The 23,685-nt window shown below is 36.0% G+C and overlaps 4 protein-coding genes and 1 long non-coding RNA gene across 9 annotated transcripts; 1 reads left to right on the top strand and 4 right to left on the bottom strand.

The window, feature by feature from the left end:
• Positions 1 to 1,261: 1,261 nt before the first annotated feature.
• Positions 1,262 to 23,407, bottom strand: LOC119081335 (transcription factor E4F1-like). Of its 2 annotated transcripts, XM_037190135.1 has the most exons (6): positions 23,169 to 23,407; positions 22,772 to 23,017; positions 22,477 to 22,710; positions 22,309 to 22,412; positions 22,081 to 22,221; positions 1,262 to 1,278 (listed from the first exon to the last, which is right to left on the bottom strand). In XM_037190135.1, coding segments are annotated over exons 1-6 (915 nt in total). In that variant the 5' UTR covers positions 23,358 to 23,407; the 3' UTR covers positions 1,262 to 1,277. The 2 variants fall into 2 exon arrangements, with proteins under 2 accessions (XP_037046030.1, XP_037046029.1); XM_037190134.1 differs by having other exon boundaries at positions 22,081 to 22,412; positions 23,169 to 23,405.
• Positions 9,001 to 10,673, top strand: LOC119081334 (mucin-2-like). 3 transcript variants are annotated; one of them, XM_037190133.1, is made up of 5 exons: positions 9,001 to 9,222; positions 9,299 to 9,374; positions 9,433 to 9,617; positions 9,685 to 9,949; positions 10,082 to 10,673. In XM_037190133.1, exons 2-5 carry the CDS (start codon positions 9,353 to 9,355, stop codon positions 10,543 to 10,545), a joined length of 936 nt encoding a protein of 311 aa, XP_037046028.1. In that variant the 5' UTR covers positions 9,001 to 9,222; positions 9,299 to 9,352; the 3' UTR covers positions 10,546 to 10,673. The 3 variants fall into 3 exon arrangements, with proteins under 3 accessions (XP_037046028.1, XP_037046026.1, XP_037046027.1); XM_037190131.1 differs by having other exon boundaries at positions 9,685 to 10,673; XM_037190132.1 differs by having other exon boundaries at positions 9,001 to 9,374; positions 9,685 to 10,673.
• On the bottom strand, positions 10,796 to 12,207 carry LOC119081339. The gene is made up of 3 exons (XR_005088477.1): positions 12,099 to 12,207; positions 11,579 to 12,024; positions 10,796 to 11,518 (listed from the first exon to the last, which is right to left on the bottom strand). It is a non-coding gene; the product is annotated as an uncharacterized LOC119081339 (long non-coding RNA).
• LOC119081337 lies at positions 14,321 to 15,098 on the bottom strand. The gene is made up of 2 exons (XM_037190138.1): positions 14,965 to 15,098; positions 14,321 to 14,906 (listed from the first exon to the last, which is right to left on the bottom strand). Exons 1-2 carry the CDS (start codon positions 15,034 to 15,036, stop codon positions 14,427 to 14,429), a joined length of 552 nt encoding a protein of 183 aa, XP_037046033.1. The 5' UTR covers positions 15,037 to 15,098; the 3' UTR covers positions 14,321 to 14,426.
• LOC119081336 (protein THEM6) lies at positions 19,636 to 20,752 on the bottom strand. 2 transcript variants are annotated; one of them, XM_037190137.1, is made up of 4 exons: positions 20,466 to 20,752; positions 20,194 to 20,248; positions 19,964 to 20,123; positions 19,636 to 19,900 (listed from the first exon to the last, which is right to left on the bottom strand). In XM_037190137.1, the coding sequence occupies exons 1-4, from the start codon at positions 20,608 to 20,610 to the stop codon at positions 19,670 to 19,672; spliced, it is 591 nt and encodes a 196-aa protein (XP_037046032.1). In that variant the 5' UTR covers positions 20,611 to 20,752; the 3' UTR covers positions 19,636 to 19,669. The 2 variants fall into 2 exon arrangements, with proteins under 2 accessions (XP_037046032.1, XP_037046031.1); XM_037190136.1 differs by having other exon boundaries at positions 19,964 to 20,126; positions 20,197 to 20,248; positions 20,466 to 20,749.
• Positions 23,408 to 23,685: the final 278 nt, after the last annotated feature.

Raw genomic sequence — 23,685 nt, 5'->3', positions numbered from 1 at the left:
TGTTTAGATGCTGTTGGTTTGAAATGCGTTGGTACGTTACACACGCATTTTCCGGATATAGGCAGGAACTCGTTATTGGATTTGTTTCTTACCAACAGACCTGAGAAAGTACTAATGTTTAATCAAATATCGCATGGTATGTCGAAGCATGACATAATACTTGGTTCGTATAGCTGTAACATAAATTTAAGCTCAACTAGAACGAGATTTTCTCGCAACTTCAGTAAAATAAATATCGATTCGCTGACCACAGATCTATCTTCAGTAACATGGAATCCTGTGTTTACATCCACAGACGTTAATGTTAAAATCGACTATTTCAATGATGTGTTGTTAACGCTGCAAAACCACCATGCACCCCTGCTGCCGGTTAAAAAGAAAACTAGCCTGTCCTCTACCAAACCGTGGTTTAATAATGAGATCAAGAGAGCCATCATTGAGAGGGATCTGGCCCTCACTGCATTGAAAAATTGTCTTGTCACAAGACATCATTACACGCAACTTCGAAATGCTGCCACTAATTTAATTAAAAGAGCGAAAGCAAATTATCTTCAACCAAAATTGGACGTTAAGCTGGGATCAAAGGCTATATGGCAAAATCTTCGCAGCGTGGGACTGGTTTCATCCAGTAAAATTGAGCCGGGTTTCACCGCTGATGAGTACAATCGTCATTTAGCATCCGCTTCGTGCCATCGTCAACATAATGATCAACCTGTTATACTACAGTCTCACTCACACACATTAAGAGGTGAATTTTCATTCAGGAATGCCACATCGTGTGAAGTTGCAAGAGCAATTCATTCTATCAAGTCAAAAGCTATTGGGCTCGACAACATCTCTATTGTTTTTATTAAGATCGTACTACCATTCGTTCTTCCAGCACTCACGCACATCGTTAACTACTGTTTCACCTCATCGAAAGTACCGAAATGCTGGAAATTAGCCAAAATTATACCAAATCACAAGAAGATAAGATCGCGTGGCTTAGACGATTTTAGACCACTTAGCATTTTGCCGTGTTTATCGAAAGTTCTTGAGATACTGGCTAAGGAACAGCTTGTTGATTACTTACAGAGTAATGAACTCATTGACCGATTTCAATCAAGCTACCGGGCGAAACATAGCACAGAGACCGTCATGCTACATTTAACCGATCAAATAAGAAAGGCATTTGAAAGGAAGCACCTTACTATCTTGTTGCTGCTAGACTTTTCCAAAGCGTTCGACACTATTCAGCATAGTAGACTACTGGAAAAGCTACGACTTAATTTTGGCTTTTTATCAACTGCTACGTCGTTCATACAAGATTATTTAACGGGTCGTATGCAATGTGTAACGATCGGTGATCACACTTCATCACCGATATCGATCCGTCAAGGCATCCCGCAAGGCTCTGTCCTTGGGCCCCTCGTTTTTTCGTTATATATAAATGATCTACCACGTTCACTCAAGAATATGTTGCATCATATGTTCGCCGATGATGTGCAGTTGTATTATTCCTGTGCGGAAGCGGAAATTGCTGATTCATTCGTGAGGATCAATGATGATATTGCTGCTGTTTGTTTATGGGCAAAAGAAAATGGTCTATTGTTAAATGCCAAGAAAAGTCAGGCTATTGCTTTTACCTACTTTTACCTGTTCGAAATCTTGGTGCAATTATGGACGTAAACCTCTCGTTTGATGCGCATGTGAGGGATATCAGTGCAAAAGTATTTTCAAGATTGAGGAGTTTGTGGCCGAATCACAACATTTTGTCATGGAGAACGAGAATGATGCTAATTAAATCACTCATCCTTCCTCTGTTTACGTACTGTGGATCGGCATATTCAACTAATCTGAGTGGAAGGCGTGATAGCACGAGAGAGCACATACACAGGATATTGGGTTGTCCCATAATGGAATTCTTGAAGTATCGATCGATAGTTCTCGTCTTCAAACTACTTGTAGACAAGATACCAGGCTATTTGCACGACAACTTTCAAATGTCTGGACGGTCCAGTTTGCTGATCATTCCACGTCACACCTCGAGCCAATACAACAAGTCGTTCTTCGTAAACGTGGTGTCGCCGTTCAACATGTTACCTAGTACCATCAGGCAGAGCAGTTCAATAGCATCCTTCAAGCGGCGTTGCTTTGAACGCCTAGTGGGACATCCTTATAAACGTTAAGGTGGATGGTCTAGAGGCATTGACCATACCGTTAGTGCATTGTGATTCGAGCACTGTTTGAGCATGTAAGCATTGTTGTTCTTTAGTTTTGTTGAGGAATTCATATGTTGTCTTTTAGTCGTTCCTGCGTACGTACAGTCCGTCCTTTTCGTAATCTTTTTCGCTTGTTAATTTAACTTTCTTTCTTTTACTTTATTCTTTTTATTTTTATTTTTCGATGATTGAGGCTCTTGTCGTTTATTAGTTTGCTTTGTTTAATTTATTTTTTTGTATTTTTTGTATAAGCTGCTGATTTTGAATTATCTCTGAACATTTGTATAAGGAGTGATCCTTTTTGTTCTGAATTAATAAACCAAATTGAAATTGATTATATCTTTAAGATTACCCGTCCGTCATAGCCTAACTTCGAACTTAATTTTAGAAATTTTATTCCTCGTTGATAAACAAAAAGTTCTTTGAAATCCGTTGAGAATTTACTCAAGTTATCGTGTTGTCGAGGCATGAACAAAGTGTGACAAACATTTTAATGTATTTAATGGTTTTGGTCATACATACATACATGCATTTTTCAATTATAGTAGTGAACATATTGTCCCGGATTATATTATGCGAAAGAACCATATGTATTTGTAAGGTATTTTTATAACCTCGCACATCCATGCTTTTTTGCATTTATGATGCCCTGATGAATATTAATTTCATCTTATTCAAATTATGGGTGAGAATACCTAATGTAATCTCAATTTTTTCTCGATCGTGTACAAAATGGCTTCTCTCATCAAAACAAAATGGTGGTCGTCCATCAATTAGCAATTATGAAACATGGCACAATTAATTTTGAAAAAATGTTGTAAGAATGTTTCGGTGACCCTATCTTTTACCATTAGTAGATCATGGTATTACCTCCACGCTACATCTATCTTTCCCTTTACACAATTTTGAATGTGAGAAAGTGACAAATCTTTTTCTCTTTGACCTTGTTGTTGTATTGGAAAATGGTTGGTTTTTTCGATAAAGTGAAAATTATCTTGTTGATCAATAATGGAGAAACAATTGAAACGTTGGTCGGTATATCTGCAGAAATCAAAGAAATCGGTGCTGGTCATAAAGACATGACGACAGTAATAATAAACGACAAGCTCTGAATAATCAGGTCTTATTATAGCAAAAAGCATGCTCAAAACAAATAAAGTAAAAGATTTCTGAAATCAATCTCTGAAAATCATCGATAAAATGACGTAATAGATCAGAGAGTAATAGTAGATTACAGCAGAGCCTATGTAAATGAACATGTGTGCGATGTTTGCGGCGTGTGCCGGAAGGCTAACCGCCTAATTTCGCACATGTATTACTCATTCACATAGGCTCTATTCTGTACTGATCTTTAATGTTCTTTAAAAGCATCCTGTGCGTTGTATTTACATTGTCTAAGATGAAAACTACAAAACAATTTTGAATAAAAATAGCATTTCGGAACCTTTTCACTCCTAAACAATTTAAGGTAAATAATGGATTTGAACTTTGAACCTGAATTTCTCAGCGATTTTAGAACAATGTTACATAAAACCACTTTAATTTTAAAGATTTATCTTTTGTTTACTTAATTAATATAAATTAAATTAATAATTTACAGTTACAGTTAAATTTATTAAAATTAATGAATTAATAAAAATGCAGAGTTGTAGTGATACCGTGAGTTGTCCTATGGTTAAAATCATGAGTTGTCCTATGGTTAAATCATGAGTTGTCCTATGTTGTTAATTATGAAAATGATTTTTTTTCATCAGATTTCAATGAAAATCGTCTGATTACGGATTTTCCTATAATAAATGGGGGAAATTAACGTATGTACTATCGAAAGCCACTAAATTGTATGAAATTTTGAAAATTGTTGCTAGTTCCATACACTTTCTCGTAAGAATACAATAATGTTCGTTTTATCGAATGTCTGAGCCTTTTTTAGCAGAATTTTGGTTTTATTGTAGAATATCGGCTTATGTGCTTCATTTCTTTCAAATTCAATGCAAATAACATGTAAATATTTTATATTTACGTGAGTTTCAAAATAGGACAACTCACGGTTTTCAATAGGACAACTCTAGATTTTTATTGAAACTGGATTTTATCTTGTTTTTTATTCAATTTGGGTACTTTTTATGTATTAAAACGAAAAAATAAACTTGAAACAACAAATTAAAATCATTTCCAGACTAAACTTAGGTATATCACATGAATTATTGGTCACCGAAAAATGGTCGAAATTCATGTCAAAACAAAGCTTTTTTGTGTATCAATTTCAAGTATTTTTTAAAATTAGTTCTTTTCGATGAATATCCTTAAATTTTTACGACAAGATAGGAACACAATCCTAGAATTCCAATATAAAAATATTATCTGAAAACAAACAACATTTCCCAGTAAAAATAATCATTTTGTCATCGCATGTCGAAACGGTCAACTCAATATTCATTTTTCGGTAGGTCAACTCTCCATTATTTACCTTACACTGAAATTTAATTATCATCTAGTAGGCATCCGATGTGCACGTCATTTTTTACTTCTTTGTTGGTTGTGATTCTTAGTTTAAATGAAAAATGTTTGATTTTATTGTTTAAAATTATAAATTCAGTGGTGATTATAGTGTTTTCTTAATTGATTCGATGGCATGTGTTCCAAAAAATAGTTCTGTCTGTTTTAATTCTAATTAATATCTTGGTTTTTGTGGAGTGAAAACATAAACAAAATCATCGAAAAACTACTGCCGCCTATGTTCCGGATTACGATCTGTGCAAGCAAGCCAAATTGATTCAGGAAATTCTAGACGAAAATCCTACGCTACTAAATCAAATTTTTCGCCTGACTTCATTGCAGACTTAAAAAGTAGATTCCATACTCCACCTGAGGACGGAGTTAATACGATAGTGGATCGATTGATATTGTTCGATTGATTTTACTGGCCGAAGAAAGTGGATCAGTGAAAGAAAATCGGTATGAATCATTGGCGGCAGAGCTGTTCGAAATGCAAGTACGAGAAAGTATCGACGAAAATGAATACATTTTGGATGTGTACAAATCACTCACGGAGGCAGATCTTGAATCCATTTTTGACTACAAAGACGAAATACCACAGGCCCAAAATAGACAACCAAAGACCATTTATACGAAAGAAGAGACAAATATCTTGTTGGAAGAAGCAACCACTCAAAGAATTGAGCAATATCTCAATTCAAAGATCTCTCTGAAGTATCGACCAACTTAAACCTACCAACTTCTGATTATAGTCCGGTCGTTGGGACGACAATTTTGGCAAAAAGTAAGGATGTTTGACAAAAAAATTGGTAGGTTTAAACCTACCAACTTTTTAGTCGCGCTCGATAAGAAAGTTGGTATCTTTTTTTGGTAGGTTTAAACATACCAAAGCTACTAACTTTATGATCGAGCTCGACTGAAAAGTTGGTAGGTTTAAGCCTACCAAAGAAATATACCAACTTTGTCATCGAGCGCGATAAAAAGTTGGTAGGTTCAATCTCAACTCAATTCCTAACTTTCTTCACGCCGTAAAGGCGTTCTGTTGGTTCCTAGGGAACTCATCCCTTTACGAAATGTAACGTAAAGAAGTTTAGTAATACCAATTTTCATTGCACATAAAAAGCATTTTAACACGCCGAGCGATCCGGCCCATTGCCCCGGAGCGAAGCGGAGGGCCGCAATGCGAGCCGGGCGCCGGAACAGTGTTGGTAACTTAGGAGTTATTTTTTTTTCTCGCATCGTTTAATAATTAGTCTGTGTCATTCATTGCACATATGAAGCGTTTTAACCCGCCGAGCGAACCGGCCCATTGCCCCGGAGCGAAGAGGAGGTAACTTAGGAGTTAATTTTTTTCTATCGCATCGTCTAATAATTAGTCTGTGCCATTCATTGCACATATGAAGCGTTTTAACCCGCCGAGCGATCCGGCCCATTGCCCCGGAGCGAAGCGGAGGGCCGCAATGCGAGCCGGGCGCCGTAACGGTGTTGGTAACTTAGGAGTTAATATTTTTTTCTCTCGCATCGTCTAATAATTAGTCTGTGAAATTTTTGTTATATTTATAAAACTTAAATTTACAGAACCAAATTATAGACGGCAACTGAATTTACCTTTCAATAAATTGTATTAGGAAAGTGTTTGGTTTGCCATAAAAAGATCAAAAATGGGCTCTGGAGATATTGTAACTTCCGTTAATTGCGATCCGATCAGAAAGTTGGTAGGTTCTTTTGGTAGGTTCAAACCTACCAATTTTTTTGCCAAAGCTATCAACTTTTTAGTCTCGACGTATCAGAAAGTTGGTAGGTTTTTTTGGTAGGTTTAAACCTACCAACTTTTTTGCCAAAGCTATCATCTTTTTAGTCTCGATCGATCAGAAAGTTGGTAGGTTCTTTTGGTAGGTTCAAACCTACCAACTTCTTGTCAATTCTACCAACTTTTTTCTCAAAACTACTAACCTTTTGCCAAACCTACCAAGTTTTCAGTCTCGCTCGATCAGAAAGTTGGTAGGTTTTTTGGTAGGTTCAAACCTACCAACTTTCTGTCAAATCTACCGACTTTTCTCATCGAGCGAGACTGAAAAGTTGGTAGGTTTAAACCTACCAACAAAACCTACCAACTGAAAACTTGGTAAGTTGGGCAAAAAAATTGGTAGATTTGACAAATAGTTGGTAGGTTTGGAAAAAAGTTGGTAGGTTTAAACCTACCAACTTTTTGTCGGAGGTTCAAATCTACCGACTTTGGAAAACTAGCAAAAATCTTCGTCACGACGACCGGACTATAAAAAAGTTGGTAGGTTTAAAGTTGGTCGATACTTCACTGAGATCCGAAAAATCACGATTTTCAATGGGCGATATCTTCGAAAGGAAGCAACCGTGGAAGTTTCGAATTGTTTATGTGGACAGAGGGTTACAAGCCCTATCCACAACTAGTAACTGTTTTTTTTAGATGTTGTCTCTAACGGCCAATTTTTGACCATCTTTTTTTTGCTACCGTAGGCGAACTTTGAGCACTGCTGGAACACTTCCAACGTAATTTTTTTAAATCAAAATATGTACAGTTGCTAAGCCTAAGCTTAAGCTTTGTAACGATACCAAACATGATACGCATCGGTCGTGACGCGTGCCCTTTTTGTTAGATTTTTTGTAGCGAAATCGCTCTACGACGAAATTTACAAACGAATCTAAAATTTCGAAGCTGTAACTCAGCTACTTCGTGTCCTTTGTTCTTGAATGATTTTTTCGTTTTAGAAGACAACAGTTGAGTGTCAAAGAAGTCAAATATGACTGATTTTGGTGTAGGTGTCGCTATTGGGCTTATGCGGGAATTCTGGTTTCTTCTAAAATTCAATAACTATTGAAGCTATTGTATTTAAAACGGTTGATAAATCATTGTTGGCTCACTAAAAAAGACTTCATAACCAAAAACCTACAGACTTACCTACGGCGTAAACGCTATAACTTTGTAATTTGCCTCGCGCCGATTTCTACAAACTAAAAAAATTGATTCTTTAGTTTATTAGTTTATTTAGACCAAACGCCGACAGTTACGCCAATAGAAAAACCACCCAGCGCACACCTCTAATGTGAACAATCTGCAATACATTTTTTTATCTCAATCATATATTGTGTTAGAGAAATGCTTTGACGCATTTCGTACTAATTTAGAAATTGGTCAACCAATTAATTGTAATTAGGGTTGCCATTTTTGAAAATTCGAAAAGAGGACATTTTGTACGAAAAAAGAGGACAAAAAGAGGACGCCTTTTAATTCGAAAAAGAGGACGAAAAGAGGACAAATATAGAGTCTTAGCTCTTTTATTATTCTATGTGGACCAATAGATATTCAAATAATTAGTGTGAAAAGTTAAAATTAAAATTTCATTTGGTTTGAGGCGAATCCGAGGTTTCAGTACCTACCATTTGTAAACATGACCTTTTTTTCCTTTTTTTATAAAAACCTTCATATTCTTCCTTATTTTCCAGAAAAGTGATTCTTTTACTTTTTTTGCTAACTTTACTTGGAGTTCTTGAACTGTAAGCTACAAGCATGCACTTATCTCAGAAGAAATTCATAAGTTTTTTTCGATACTCCATTTTTGTTTCGAAGTAAAAATCTAAAAAATAAGAAACGTGTTTCTTAATAATTTACAAATCTAGGTCTGTTCTAGGCACATTTTCTGAAATCTGACTGTTTCTGACCAATGTAGGAAAATTTTCTAAAACCTTTCCGTTTCTCACGAATTTCCTACAATCTGCCTATTTCACACCAATTTAGTTGCATTTTTAAATTGCTGCTAGAATACGACTCGATTTCAACTTAATTTCGTTTTTTTAATACTCCTGGTTTACTCCTTATTTTATGCATATAAAAACATAAAAGTCATAATGCTAAAGCTTCCTTAATTCCTAAATATGGAGTCGAATTTTTGACTGCGAGGACTAGTCAACTATATCATTCGAATGCTGTAGAAACTATGTAGCTTTAGAAATAGCTGCGCAGCGAAATTTTTTCCGTAAAATTTGACCACATCTGTTAAGTTTTGCTAAAATTTAACAATATTTTAGAAAAAAGAGGACAAAAGAGGACGTTGTGTGAAAAAAGTGATGTTCTTAGAATTTTTACAAAAAAGAAGAATTAGACGCAAAAAGAGGACATGTCCTCTAAAAAGAGGACGAATGGCAACCCTAATGTAATTTGATAAATTAATTGCGATGTTTTCATTGCGATAATAATCTTCGAAACAATTTTTTTCTTTTATATAAAAGCGACAATCAAAGGCTATCAATTTAGTTTCGAATCGAGATTTTTGTGTGCTTGAGATGGCTTCACTACCTGCTATTTTAAACCGCTGCAGTCGCAAAAAAAAAACACTAACTTAACTCTGAACGAAAGGTGTTCAAATTCATTGTTCATCTTTATCAAAAATGTTAGCGAAATGATCTCAACTAACAAAACCAAACGACTGCAGCCGATAAAAAAATGTGAACGCATTTCGTACTAATTTAGAAATTGGTCAACCAATTAATTGTAATTTGATAAATTATTTGCGATGTTTTCGTTGCGATAATAATCTTCGAAACAATTTTTTTCTTTTATATAAAAGCGAAAATCAAAGGCTATCAATTTAGTTTCGAATCGAAATTTTTGTGTACTTGAGATGGCTTCACTACCTGCTATAGGTAATTCAAAAAATACCTTTGCAGTAAGACAATTATTAAAAACGCCAGTTCCATTTAGTACTCTTATTGTTCGTGTCTATATCGGCTATCGGAGCGAGCACTCTAAGATGTCCCGGCCATCTGTTTACAAATGCTGTAATATCGCACCCTTACGATGTGACCAAGTACTATAAATGTCACTCATCTAGATACTTGATTGAAATGCAATGCGATCCAGGAATGGAGTTTAGTTCGCATCGTGCGGTAAATCTTGTTTCACAGACATTTCAAGAGTTTCGTAATTATATTCAATTCGACTAAATATCAATAGATTTGTATGAAATCTGCCAATTACGTGAGCGTTGTGCAACAAAATGATGAAGTTACTACACCATGTGCCTGCCCAACAACAACTCCTTGTTCAAATTCACCACCGCCACCTTGTGAGATCGAAACAACAACAACTACTACAACTACGACCACGACTACTACTACCACAACTACTCCGTGCTCATGTCCTACACAACCATCTTGTCCAACTACTACTACACAGCAAACACCAGGTCCACCAACAACTACTACACAGCAGACTCCGGGTCCACCGACTACTACTACACAGCAAACACCAGGTCCACCAACTACTACTACACAGCAAACACCAGGTCCACCGACCACTACTACACAGCAAACACCAGGTCCACCAACAACTACTACACAGCAGACTCCGGGTCCACCGACTACTACTACACAGCAAACACCAGGTCCACCAACTACTACTACACAGCAAACACCAGGTCCACCGACCACTACTACACAGCAAACACCAGGTCCACCAACAACTACTACACAGCAGACTCCGGGTCCACCGACTACTACTACACAGCAAACACCAGGTCCACCAACTACTACTACACAGCAAACACCAGGTCCACCCACTACTACTACACAACAAACACCAGGTCCACCAACTACTACTACACAGCAAACACCAGGTCCACCAACTACCACTACTCAGCAAACACCAGGTCCACCAACTACTACCACAACACGCTGTCCCGAAGATGAATGCAAGGAAGGCGAAAGAGAAACATCTACAGGTATACCTTCCGTCACACCATCACCTCCAGATTATTGCCAAAGTGGCGAAGAAGATGTAGATAGGCCTATCATTACAACGTCATTCCCATGCTAAAAACGAAATGCTTGCGACAAGTTTTTGTTTTTCTTAAAAAAATGTTACGAATCAAAATTATTATAAACGAATATTATCTTATCGAAGAAATTTTAAAACAATTAATAACAAACAAACGTACATCATGATCAGACTCATTTTCTGAGAACTTCATTATTGGTTGAGCAACGACTCAAGTTCGTAGTAAAAATTCACCTCGCTTTTTCATGTCTTTTAATGTTATATCGTAATTTAATTACTTCATCTTGGATTAATAAGATACTTGGATAAGTGGTTCAGTGATTTTTCAGTTTTTATTTGCTTAGCTTTCGAATACTAAATTTTTGTCATCTTCAGAACTTACTAAAGAATGAGACTTATCCGTGTTCAATGTTCATGGTTGGATTAGTTTCTTGTTGGATAAATAAGCCTTCTTTATTTTTTGAAGTTTGTAATTGGCGACGAGCTATTAGAAAATCATATGAGTGAGTGTTACATTGAAAGCGAATGAGAAAGAAAAAACCATCTTGCCCAGCCACGGATTTCGGATTTTAACACGGGATTATGAGTCGAGAGCTCTAGCGCAGATCGAGCGTCAAGTTGTTTCTTTCGTGTGGTAATCTGTTAAATTTGTGTGGTGGCTAACACCTCTTAGCCAATTTTGTATAGCAGTGGTTTTTAAATTTATTGGAAATTGAAGCTCGCTTAGTAAATTTTGTCTTGCAGAACTGTAAAATGTCAAGTGGGACTGTGGGCTTCGAATGCAAATCCTTTTCGACAATTATTATGTACAACGATCGGCATACCTTACCGTCAAGTAGCAACTTGATCCCGCCAACGGCGCCAACGACACGATCAACGATGGAGAAACTGTATTCGACAGTGCCGTTTGGGTTAGATAGGGCGTACAACCGGAATTTGGTACTTTCAATGGTCGAGACTCTTTTATGAGCGCCCAGTCGTCCAAATCTTTGGGCTCACGTTCCAAAGTGTTCTGAAATAAATTTCAGAAATTAGATTTGACAGTGTTAGTTGATGAGATACATTGACTTACATGAAAATCATGGAAATGTTTTCCACTTGCCTCTGCCCAGTAAAATTTTAGCTTCTCGTACAACTCAACCTGCACACTGTTTTCTGTGTGTAGTGAGGTAATGTGCGTAACCAGACAACGTTTCAATTGTACACAAGTTCTGTGAGGCATATGAAACAGGCGATATTTTGTTCCGTGCTTGTCAATGATCGTCAACGATTTTTTTGAACTGATCTCAGTGTGATCAATATTCGGATTCAACACCAATTCGTAATGCAGTTTTATTGCATGTTGAGAGCGTCCATGTAATTTTGTCGTGACACGCTCAAAAATTGATGACCACGACCACGGCACCGATGATCCATTGCCGCAATGCACAATATCAATGTGTTATCCTCAATATCTGACCATTTCTGTTTCACAACTACTCGATTTTGCGGTTGCTGGTCAATGTTAGCCAATTTGTTCTGTAAAATATGGTCGAAATGCAAAATAAGTCAAAGGTAAGTGAAGGTAGTGGAGGATATTTTCATTAAGTTACCTTAACAGTCAGGTACGATCTGGTAAAACCCTTTTCTTCCAGCTTTTCCAAGATGACTTTGATCATAATATGTTCGACTTCATAAATTAACAGCACCAAGAACACCACGTACTATGCTCAGCTTATGGGGAACGAAAAGGCAAGATTCTTTAGGTTTGAATCCATATATTCGAATGAATCTTAATCTAACAAATGCATCGTATATATAGAGGATACAATGTCTACTATGACTGGGATCATTTGATTGGCACACTATGACGAATTGATATGTTCTCGGGTGTTGGCGAGTGTTGACGGGTTACCACAAGCTCTTCTTCTGTCCACATTTGATTGCTCTTTGTGATGGTAACCTTGCTCGAAACGTCTGGATTGGCCACGGGTATGTTTGCTGACACTCTTCTCTCAGCCTCTGCCTTAATTTCGTCTATCCATTTGGAGTAGTCAGCAGTAAGGTATACCATCAGTTGTTCATCAACTTTCGTCTAATTTGTTCGGTAGTCAAGTTTCTGCCTATTCGCTCAGAAACTTTCTTAGCCAACGCCACCAAATTGTACAAACACGTTTTCATTTCCACTCCGGTGTACTTTGAATTGAGCATAACATCAGATAATGTGAATTGAGGTATTGCTCAATTCTTTGAGTGGTTGCTTTTTCCAGCAAAATGTTTCAAGGGATAAGTGAACTTTCGTATCCGGTTCCACCCTCGACTAAAAAAAGATTTATACTTTCTTGAATAGATTCTGAAGTTTAGAAACTACATACTATTTTAAGTGTCGGGTCAGACAATTTAGTCACTGCTTCAACTTAGTCTGAGTAACACAATGCTAAGTCTTCTTGCGAAGCTATGACAGTAACAAAGCACGAGACAACACTTTCGTGAAGGCACCGCTATTTGAATAAGGGTGTCTCCTCGCGTCCTTTTGAAATTGTTACGACAGGCATATTCTTCAAAAAGAGTAAATGTAATTGCTGAAGAGGCAAAGCATTGTAATGGGTTCCGAGGAAATATTTTTATTTTTGGATGAACTGACTAATGCTAGAAAAGTTTATTTTTCGAATTCGTATTTATCAAATAGAGCATTATTCTGTTGGGTGCTACGCACCCAGCAAATCCTTCTGTCGGATGCGGCGGCACCCAACGACCACCAGGAGTCGGCGTGTCGGGCTGTTTAATTAGTTTTGCAAAACGGCTTCGGTACTAGTTAAATCAATGCTATTTGGTGATTTTCTTCATTAATATTAGTTAATTTAGTCACAAGAAAGTGTTTTAACTGTGAAAATAATTATTTCATCAATGAAAATTAATAACATTCGACGTTTGACAGTTGTGGCCGGTAATTAGAACATAGTGGCTGGGTAACTGAAAATTTTGGCCGGTTACTAAAAATTCGGGTTTTGAATAGACCGTGTGCGATTTTGAGAAAAAAGTTTCATATTTCAATAAAAAGAAGATTTACTATGAAAACCATTGAAAAAAATATTTAATTTTTTTAATAGAAATTATTGAAAAATATTGTTGCCATCCCGATGCCATCCCACTTATTAGAATCTTAGTAAGAATCCAATTAGAATGAATTAGAATGGTTCGCATATCCCTTTAATTTCATTCAAATTACATTTTTTAAAGTGAGATATAAAATCAAGCATATACATTTTTCAGATATTCTGTCTACACTTTTGTTCTACAGAATAATAATCTAAATCAATTAAAAATAAATTATTTATACTTCACACGGTCTATTGAAGGAAATTTAATTAAAAATCGTTGTTAATTAGTTTATAATTAAAATTTCCACCAAAAAAATCTTAATTTAACACAGAACCGCAATAAAATATGAAAAGAATATCGTTCCCCATCTAATAGTGAGAAAAAAAAATCGTAAGCAAATAACCGTAACCGTAATCAGATTCAACTTCACGATTTAGATTCAGTTTTTTCACTATTCGGTCACTTTTTATAACTCAATTTACTGTGAGAATATCAACTATTTTTGGCAAATTTCAGCCCTTTTTTATGAAGAAAAATCGCATGCCACCCTGCACTATCACTTGTTCGATTTCGTAGAAGCGACAGAACAAAAGTTTTCAATTGTTAACAAAAACAGGAAAAAGACATTACATTACATCAATTTTATTATTTAAAAAAATTGTGGAAAAACTTGAAATTCTGATTAATTGATTTTCAGTACAGTTTCCTTTTTATTTTTAAATTACTAATTCGTAAGCGAAATCTCTGTTGCCATAATTTTGACAAATTATCTCGACGATGCGTCTGCTCAGACCGAGGGACTGTACTGTACTCTTCGTAACCTAATTACTACAAATCATTCATGTTTCTATCGTTGAAGCTGTTTCAGTTACTAGCGTGACATTGGTATTATGTGAAGTGTTGGACTTTACTCTTTGAAACCAAAAATCCGAGCCATCCACTAGATAGTAGTGACTATTGTAATTCTTTTTCATGCAAACATTCATTATGTATACTGCTTCGCACAAATCTTTTGACCTTATCTTGCTGCAGCCTGACGTCATTTTCAAATAAATGGTTCGAGCATCATAGTCCAAGTTAGAAATTGTACCAAACAATTCAACTACTTGAAGTTTTGTACTTTCCGGAACAATTAGTTTAAATGCCTTGTATGTGCATAACATGTAGCATTTTAACGACCGGTCATTTGGTAAATTGTTCAAATCAGAAGATTCCTCAAATTCAATTAACGTGCGCGCATCAATATTATACTCATCTTGGCACAGTCTTACTTGAGGTAAGGTATCGGCGAAGTGGTCAATAATCATTTGTGGGGGCCACTGAATATATGAAACATTTGTTAAATTTTGACACCAGTTTAATACGAACTTCACTTACATCATCCGTTCTAAGTGCAGCGGTTAGCCACAAAACGTTCGATAATATGAAGATTTTACAGTGAAAATTCATTGCTGTGTGAATTACACTTGAATTAATTGAACTAAAGCGACCGGAAGTTATTACATCGATATTTATACATGTAGGAACTTCATACGAATAATGACACTCCACAAGCTCTACAAGTATACGAACATGATGCTTATTGCACGATGCGCATAGTCATCATGATTGGTTTGATCATTTCTGCATCGCTTCGTAATTAAATAGAAAGAGTTCGATAAAATCACAGGTACCACCTATTTTAGCAACTGGTTCAAATTGATTTGGATTGACTCATTGTGTTTTCTCCTAAACTCTAAATGTACATGATAATTACAAGCGTTCGCACGAACACAATTTTCAATGTTTTCTTGATATAAGAAAAATGCAACATGTTTCTTACGTTTCTTAATATTCGATTTTAATCTACAGCTATCACAACAAAGTTATTTATTATTAAACATACAAATCATACCCAGTCATGGATTCGGTCGTATAAGCAGTCACATCACACACCGTGCAATTGAATTTCTAATTGGTAGTTTGAATTAAATGGCTATTTAATTATTTTTTTGTTAGAAACACTATTTTGAGCAAATAACAAGGCAACAAATTGCTATACGCTATAGCAAAATTATGTAGTTTTATATTAAGAGGCGTCGGTGCTGGGGTAGGTTAGTCTCGCACACCACACAAATTCATGGTGTGTTCGACTCACCTCCAAGTGGTGAATCTCACGCAATCATGACTTTTGTTACATGTCGTAAAAGGGCTCATACTATGATTGGCGTGTGCGAGATTCTCCGATACCTCTTAGATTGTAGAAATTGTAACCTACATTTGCATGTCTCCCATTTCATTTTTGATATCTTTTGATCATTCACCATTTTTTGAGTCATAAGTCCAGAACGGGTGGCTATCCTTACCGATGATTATACTCGTTTTGAAGGTCTGCCAGAGGCCTATATTCCTACAACATTTCACATTTTAGAAAGATTTCTATCTCGAGCTATCACCGAAAAACTGTTTTCACGACCCATTGACATGCTATTACTTTCACGAGTTCACTCCGAAAATGGGAAACTAACAGAAAAAGTAAAAGATCCCTATTTCTCAGAATTGAAAGACGATTCAAACGAGCTAAAGCTTGCCCGGATCGCCGAACCATGGTATTCATTTTCACCAAAATTGGTTCAAGTTTTGGCGATATCACTCCTAAACAATTTGTGAAACAATTCAGAAATAACTTTTGACATCAACCAAACCAAATAATGTTGTACGTCTTACATGTACACCATCCTACGTCTTAAACGTAAATCATGCTACGGCTTAAACGTACATATCGACGTCTAGTATGTAGAATGTACGTCTAAAATGTAGATTTTGTACGGCTTGAACGTACATCCGATATTTCATTTTTTTGCGTGTACTGTTTACTTGACGGAGTCAAAGTTCACCGAGGAGGGTAACAACTTAACGACTTTTCTCACCTTCCGAAAATTTGCACTTTTCTTACCAAAATTTCTCCAGGTACACGAGCCGTACAGGGTCGTGTGTGGTGTCATTAGAAAGGTAATCACATGTACTATTGAGCCGAATAGAGATTCATTGGTCTTAAAACTCATCCACACTGAAATATGTGCAGTTGAAGTTTTCAACAGAAAACTTGAAACTTTTCTTACCAATATTTCTCTAGTTACACGAGCCGTACATGGTGGTGTGGGGTATCATTTAACATATAAAAAAGTCCACTGGAAAATGCGTCCGATTTCGGTAGGCTGTTTTTCAAAAGAATCGTTATCGAAATTCCAACATCAGGGGAAAGTCAACAGAAAAAGTGTTAGTAGAATGTCACAAGCCAAACACAGTTGCTGAAGTATACTGAAAAGCGTCATTCTCTTTCCGCAACACGGGGTCGTAGCCGTAGATTATGTTACAGAGAAAAGATCTTCAATGGGTTTCTAAGCCACCAATTTTTGAGGAAATTTGTTTGAAGCAGGAGCTACTGGAAAATTCATCATACTGCCATGTCTCTCAAAACTTAAATCTTTTTCAATGTAAAGGTAAATTATTTGAGGTACATACAATATCTTTCTTAATCAAGTTTCTAGTTGACTTATTAAAAGTCTATTTAGAGAATGATTTAAAAACTACAATCGCAGTTGAATCTTTAGGTTTTGTATGTGTCCAGAAACAATGAAAGTCATTGACAAAGTAGGAAGTCTCTAACAGAAAGCACCTGGCGAACCGAGCTAACTATCAGACTGTTTTTCATGCATATTGAAGCAAATCTATTCCCATGATACAGTTATACTCAACATTTTTACTTGTTGAGTCCTGCATATACTTTCCATACTGTTTCGTGGATATGTCAATTCTTCCCTGAAGGTACGTTCTTCAAATGGCTTCGTTCATTGCATTTTGCTATTTTTGCTCGTAGAGAGCGTATTTGAACCATTCGCAAAGTTTGATAGTAACATGTGAGGGTGTGAAGGGATATCGTGCATGAAGATCAGAAATTTTATTAGTGAGTGATGCATTATCCGAGAGTTTGTGACCCCCTTCTACAAACGCAAATCTGATTGGAAGAGATTCGCAGTGCAAAAACCAAAAAAACACAACTTTCTCACTATTTTTTGTTAAATGTGTTGAACGGTGTAATGTTGGCTATGCTTTTACAAAAGTGTTCATACGCAAAAAATGTTAAATATGAGTTGGGGCTTGTTTACATTAAAAAATAATCTCTCTGGCAGATAATCGTGAATTCAAAAGGATTTTCCAAAAAATATCCCCAAACGATTTTCTGGAATTTGATTTGATTTATTTTTTATTTTAAGGGATTTTTCTTGTCAATTTCAAAGAATTTTCAAGCATTTTTAGACGATCTCTAAAGATTTTACTTTAAATTTTAAGGATTTTATGTACAGTAGTGCGATTAACGTAGTGCGATTAACGTAGTGCGATTAACGTAGTGCGATTAACGTAGTGCGTAAGTGGATTTTCATATATACTTTTGCGCAGTAGTGCGTAAAAGTGACGTTTGGAAAAATGAAGATCATTACAGAAAATTACAGCCTAAACTGGAACTTTGCGCATACGATGTGTTGTCAACCTCGGTTTGTCATCGGGTTGACAATTTTCACATCTATTGTGCAAAATTTCCATTTAGGCACATGAAATTCACTACATTTATCTTTAATGATAACACGTTCTACCCCACTAAAGAGAGAGTATTGACGAAAATGAGTACATTTCAGATGTGTACAAATCACTTACGGAGGCCGAGCTTCAATCCACTTTTGACAACCCAGACAAAAGAGGCGAACATCTTGCTAGAAGAAGCAACTACGCAAATAATTGAGCAATATCTCAGTGCAAAATGGAGGCGTTGGCTAAAAAAGTTTCGGAATGACAGAAAATTAACTACCACCCAAATAAGGCGTAACTTGAAGTACAAGCGATGGACTTACTGCTGATTACTCCGATTGGATTGAAACAATTAAGACAAAGGCGGAGAGAAGAGTGTCAGCAAACATAACTGTGGCCACTCCAGACGTTTCAAACAAGGTAATCACCACAAAAAGCAATCAAATATGGACAGAAGAAGAGCTGAGCGTCCACCTGGCCAAAAAATGAAGATTCTGTCCACTAAAATTCCAGAGCACAGAGTGTTCACATACTGTTTACAAAAGAAATTCAGGTGTACAGAGTGTTCACATTCTGTACACGAAAAAAGTCAGGTGTACAGAGTGTTCACATTCTGTGTACACAGCTCAAAATGTGCACAGAAACCAAGAACATGTGAATAAATGATCCACAGTTCGAGTACAGATGTGAATTTTTCACAGTTTGTTAATATTTTGTGAACAGAAGTCGATTCTAATTTATCGTTTTACCCGAAGTAGTACGTGATATCGTGGTTCCATTGATGACGTCATCTTGTAAAAGCTGGAAGACAAGGGCCACACCAGATCGTACCTGACTATTAAGATAACTTAATGAACATAACCACCACTTACCTTTGACCATATTTTACAGAACAAATTGACAACCAACCGCAAAATCGAAGAGCGGCGTGTTACGGAAAAGTTACCTGAACGGTCTCATCTTGCGATGAAACTACAATATAAATAGGTGTCGAACCCCAATATTCATCACATAGATATCACTTCCGAAGAGTCGTCGCATATCATTGCCAAATTTCGAAAACATTAAACGAAGTATCGCTTGTACGAGGGCCTAGTCGATCTTGTCCAATTTAAACGATGTCTGGCAAATTCATACAGGAGCAAGGAAAACGTCAAAGATTCGACTAATATCTCGATTCCAATTACGCTGGAGCTGCAGTAAAAACGACCAAGAAAATCTAGTGGATTTGACTCAAAACATTTCACTTGGCAACACTTGGACACTTGGCAGACCATCAAATTCGTCGAGAATTAATGTACCAAAGATGATATGTTACTGCTGACTTGGATAAAAACGATTAAAACAGAGATGGGAAGAAGAGAGTAGGAAAACGCACCCGTTTCGAACAAAGTGAACATCACAAAAAGCACCCCCGGTTGTGGACAAACGCAGAGCTGGAGCGTTTCATATCAAATACAAAAATGAAAAATAAATAAATTAAAAATTATGAAACAAACACGGATCATCATTACATTTATTTATCTTTCCTTAATTTCTGACTGGAAAGTTCGATAGCATTTAACCAAATTTCTAGTTCTTCAGGGGCAGCTGGTCGGTTGACACATTCAGGGAACTTTTTCATCAGGTCCAGTACATTAACATTGGTAATGCATTGTTTTGACGTAGCGATCGCTCGAACAAAATTGTCGGAAGATGTGATGAACTTCTGTTCCAAATAGATAGCTTTCTCGTCCCACCAAATTAGCTGATTGATTCGCAATACTGAATTAATATTGATTTGATTTACTAAAAATAAATTTAAATTCACCTTTGTCTCGATTCTGTATGAACTGAAAATGGGAATGGTACGTCTATATCTCACAGAAGAAGCACCCTGGACAGCACCTCCTTTCGATTTTTTAATCTCTTCATATAAACCAGTCAATGCGTAAAAGTGGAACCTGGCAAAATCTAATTCTCGTACATATCTTTAGGATAAATTTGAAAATTAGGAAACGAAATTATAACAACAATGAAAAATGTTCATTGTATTCTCCCCTTGCGTTGTTCATATGGCGGATAAAGATGTCAACATCTTGTGAAGTGCAGAAACCTAGTGTGTTCGAGAAAAATAAATGATGAATCGATTAACAAACTATGGTATGCACAATAATGAATATTTTTGGACCAAAGCGATTCTTTCGAATAAGAATTCTTATTAATCTAAACAATATAAAGTGATATTGATACTTTGCTCCAATAAATTATAAACCCGTTACATAAACTGCAACGTCGACCGCTCATAAAAGTCATCAACCTCTTATATTTACCTAAAATGGATGTAGTGTCCGTAAGTTTTACTTTCTTCTGGAATAACCGACCGAATACAACGGTGAAAACAACTCGTATGAAGTAGTTAACATCCCAAATGATGTACAAAATCAACAGAATAATTACACCCCAACCACACTCCATGTTAACTATTTTTCGATTAAATTCGACGTTCCAGAGTTCGATGTATAATTTGCTATAGCGTTTCAGACTTGCGTGAAAATATTTTAATTCAACACATACACGGTTCAAGTTCAACTGAATAGTAAATTCAACGGTTGTGCATGGTACGAGGCAAAAGAAATCGTGTGTTTAAATGGCTAAGACAAGAAATAACATTGAAAATGTTGACTGTGTGAGTGTGTGTTTATTGTGTAGGAGACGGTCACCATCCATAAATTAAGGTGATAAAATTACTGGTAAGACAAAGGTGTAAATGCATTACAAAATCTTAACATTAACTGATCAAGTGATGATGTAACAGCTCGGTCATAAATGTAGTATAGTATATTAACAATGTTTACAAAATTAAAACAACTAACAACAAATTGTTGTCTTCTTTCTATGTGTGTATGTTTATTTCAATAATATTTTCGGATGTGTGGGGTCAAATATTTGAAAATTTATATTTTTCGTTTACAGTGAAAGTATGAAGTAGCAAAATAAAAAGGAAATGACGGTGCAAATAGTCTTTTAGAATCAGCAGAACAACTATTATTGACAATAATAATAAAAACATTAAGCCGTGGTTGGTGTTAACTCATACATACTTGTGAGGACGTTTGTTTACCCACAACAGTAGTTTTGGGGACATCAAATTTTTTGAAATTTGAAATCCCCGAAAAATACACTAAAAATGTCTTCAGTGTGAGCCGTCCTAATTAAAATATTTTTTTCGCATGAAAGCAATGATAACTAATTCAACATACATAGATGGTCGGTTGATTTATATAACACGAATGTCTCTATTTCCTCTATTTCACATGAGAGTCATTCATGAAGCATTTCTTTTTAAACAAATATCACAAATATGCTGGTATAACAAATGTGTATCTCATAGAGATGCACTCATTCTCCGTACAAAAATTTTGCACCTTACTAAAGTTGAGGATTTTGACGTTAAAATGTTTGCATCTTCCGTGTCATAAAATTTCCGGTTATTACTGGCAGAAGGCTAAAGTTATGCATCACGAAAAGTTCTGTAACAAATTTATTTCCGCCCAATAAAACCTGTGAATGTTGGACAAGCTGCTCGTACATGCGTTTGAAAATGCAGACCTCAAGTCGAGGCAGAATTTACCGCATCTACAAAAATATGATATTAGGGCAATGGGCACTTTACAAAACTTGGGGTTAGTGCCTAATGAAGCTACTATACTTAACAAAGATAGTAGTTTAAGTTGTAAAAAATGGTGCAAGCGAGAGCTATTTTTCTTCGTCATCTCCTTATCTAGAATTCTTTTAGCCATGCAAAAGATTTGATTTAATCCAAACAAATTTTTCATTAATTAGGGATGTAATATTTAGGATTTTGAATATCGTACATATATGAGGTAATTTCCTAACTACAAAATCAATAAAATTGATTCGCTCTAAATTCGGACTCAATTCCATTAAATTCTTCTTATAACAACATTTGATTGCCTAATATTAAACATTGTAGTCAAGCCTTGCTCATCGATTTGAAGTTCTTCCTTACAGATAGTCACCAACTCTGTCGCGCGGGTCGTGTGTTCGTTATTATCATCCTCATCGGTTTGAACTTCTTCATCACAGACTATTCTTCTCAAAACGACTTTTGATGGCTTAATATTGAACATTGTAGTTGAACCTTGCTCATCAATTTGAAGTTCTTCCTTACAGATAGTCAACTGTGTCGCGGGTGTAAGGTGCTTTCGAAGATGCTTCCGTAACTGTGATGAATTTGGAAATCTTTTCGAACAAATCTGTTTGAAAAACCATTAAAAACGGTCATTATGGCAAACGATCGGATTGCGAATGGAAACCAACCTTGCATTCAAATTTCTTCAAATCAAAATGGGCAAACAGATGCAACTTGACGCTGTCTTTATGATTGAAGCCTTTCATACAAACGTCGCAGTGGTACTTCTTCTCTTCAGAGCCATTCATTATATTCATTTCGTCGATGTAGACATATTCCATGTAGTCCTGTCTGCAATCGGGATGACAATGAATGAAATGGTTTCGTAATAGATCCCGTGTCTTATATGCTTTCTGGCAAATCTAAATAAAACTGTGTCATTCGGCTTTTCTTTGTAAAACAAAAAAAAAATCAGACACTAACCTGACAACAGTACGGTCTAAAATTGGAATGACTAGCCATATGATTCCTCAAATGGTAACCATTAGGTACCACTTTAGAGCAGGTGGCACATCTGAAATCTTTCGTTTTTACTATCGGTTTGTATTGCAGACTTAGTGCATTCAAAGGCGTCGAAGCAAAATCGGCGTTCGTCAGACCGTACCCTCTGAAGTGCGTTGGAAGATGCTCCTTCAGCTGTTCTTTTCGTCGAAATTCTTTGGAGCAAATCTATTGCGAATAACAAATATTCGTCAGTTCAAATTTATAAGAGAGACAATTATACAAAAACAAACACCAATTTGCACTCCAGTGAAACTGTAGGGAATACCAACTATCACGCTCGCAAGTGCAAACCAGTAATTTTCGATTATTTGTGTACCTCACAACGAAATTCTTTATGGTCCGAATGAATTCTCATATGTGAATTAAGAATTCCTTTCGATTTTAATACCGCTGAACAAATTTCGCACTTAACTTTTTTACTTGAAGTAGAAAAAAATAATTTTCGCTTTTTTGTCTTCTTCTTTTTCTTCAAAGAACCGCTTTCATCCAAAATTGTTTCGCTCATTTTTTTTAGAAATGTTTGGATTTTTATAGATCAGATAGTTATCACACTAACAAACAAAATCAACATGAGATTTTGACATTTCGACTTGTTGTTTGAATGCTTCGAAATTGAATTAAGAGCCGCCAACTAAAATCAGATGCATTTAAAAGTGGCACAAGTCCTTTCATTTGGATTTGATTGATTTGTAAATCAGTGAAGGGTTTCACTACTTCACGTTCGCCAAGCGGACTAGTCGGCCAGTAGATGTGCCACATTTTTTATGTAATCCTTTTTGTTAAACAACTTTACTTTTGTAAACACAGAATTTTTGCTTTCTAATGTTCGCATT

The sequence above is a fragment of the Bradysia coprophila genome, unplaced genomic scaffold, assembly GCF_014529535.1.
Source record: "Bradysia coprophila strain Holo2 unplaced genomic scaffold, BU_Bcop_v1 contig_358, whole genome shotgun sequence".
Taxonomy (NCBI): domain Eukaryota; kingdom Metazoa; phylum Arthropoda; class Insecta; order Diptera; family Sciaridae; genus Bradysia; species Bradysia coprophila.
Note: the sequence above shows the minus strand (reverse complement) of the source record. Positions and strands in the feature narration are given on the sequence as shown.

Excerpts from the sequence above, each read along its gene's own strand:
- LOC119081336 (XM_037190137.1), bottom strand. The coding sequence starts at position 20,610 with ATGGAGTGTGGTTGGGGTGTAATTATTCTGTTGATTTTGTACATCATT. Across the intron at positions 20,124-20,193 it reads CGCCATATGAACAACGCAAG|ATATGTACGAGAATTAGATT; the intron begins GGGAGAATACAA and ends TTTATCCTAAAG. Across the intron at positions 19,901-19,963 it reads CATACAGAATCGAGACAAAG|CTAATTTGGTGGGACGAGAA; the intron begins GTGAATTTAAAT and ends CGAATCAATCAG.
- LOC119081335 (XM_037190134.1), bottom strand. The coding sequence starts at position 23,357 with ATGAGCGAAACAATTTTGGATGAAAGCGGTTCTTTGAAGAAAAAGAAG. Across the intron at positions 23,018-23,168 it reads ATAAAGAATTTCGTTGTGAG|ATTTGCTCCAAAGAATTTCG; the intron begins GTACACAAATAA and ends TATTCGCAATAG. Across the intron at positions 22,413-22,476 it reads TGAAGAAATTTGAATGCAAG|ATTTGTTCGAAAAGATTTCC; the intron begins GTTGGTTTCCAT and ends TTTTTCAAACAG.
- LOC119081334 (XM_037190131.1), top strand. The coding sequence starts at position 9,353 with ATGGCTTCACTACCTGCTATAG. Across the intron at positions 9,375-9,432 it reads GGCTTCACTACCTGCTATAG|TACTCTTATTGTTCGTGTCT; the intron begins GTAATTCAAAAA and ends AGTTCCATTTAG. Across the intron at positions 9,618-9,684 it reads AGTTTAGTTCGCATCGTGCG|ATTTGTATGAAATCTGCCAA; the intron begins GTAAATCTTGTT and ends AAATATCAATAG.
- LOC119081337 (XM_037190138.1), bottom strand. The coding sequence starts at position 15,036 with ATGAATTTTCACTGTAAAATCTTCATATTATCGAACGTTTTGTGGCTA. Across the intron at positions 14,907-14,964 it reads CTGCACTTAGAACGGATGAT|TGGCCCCCACAAATGATTAT; the intron begins GTAAGTGAAGTT and ends TCATATATTCAG.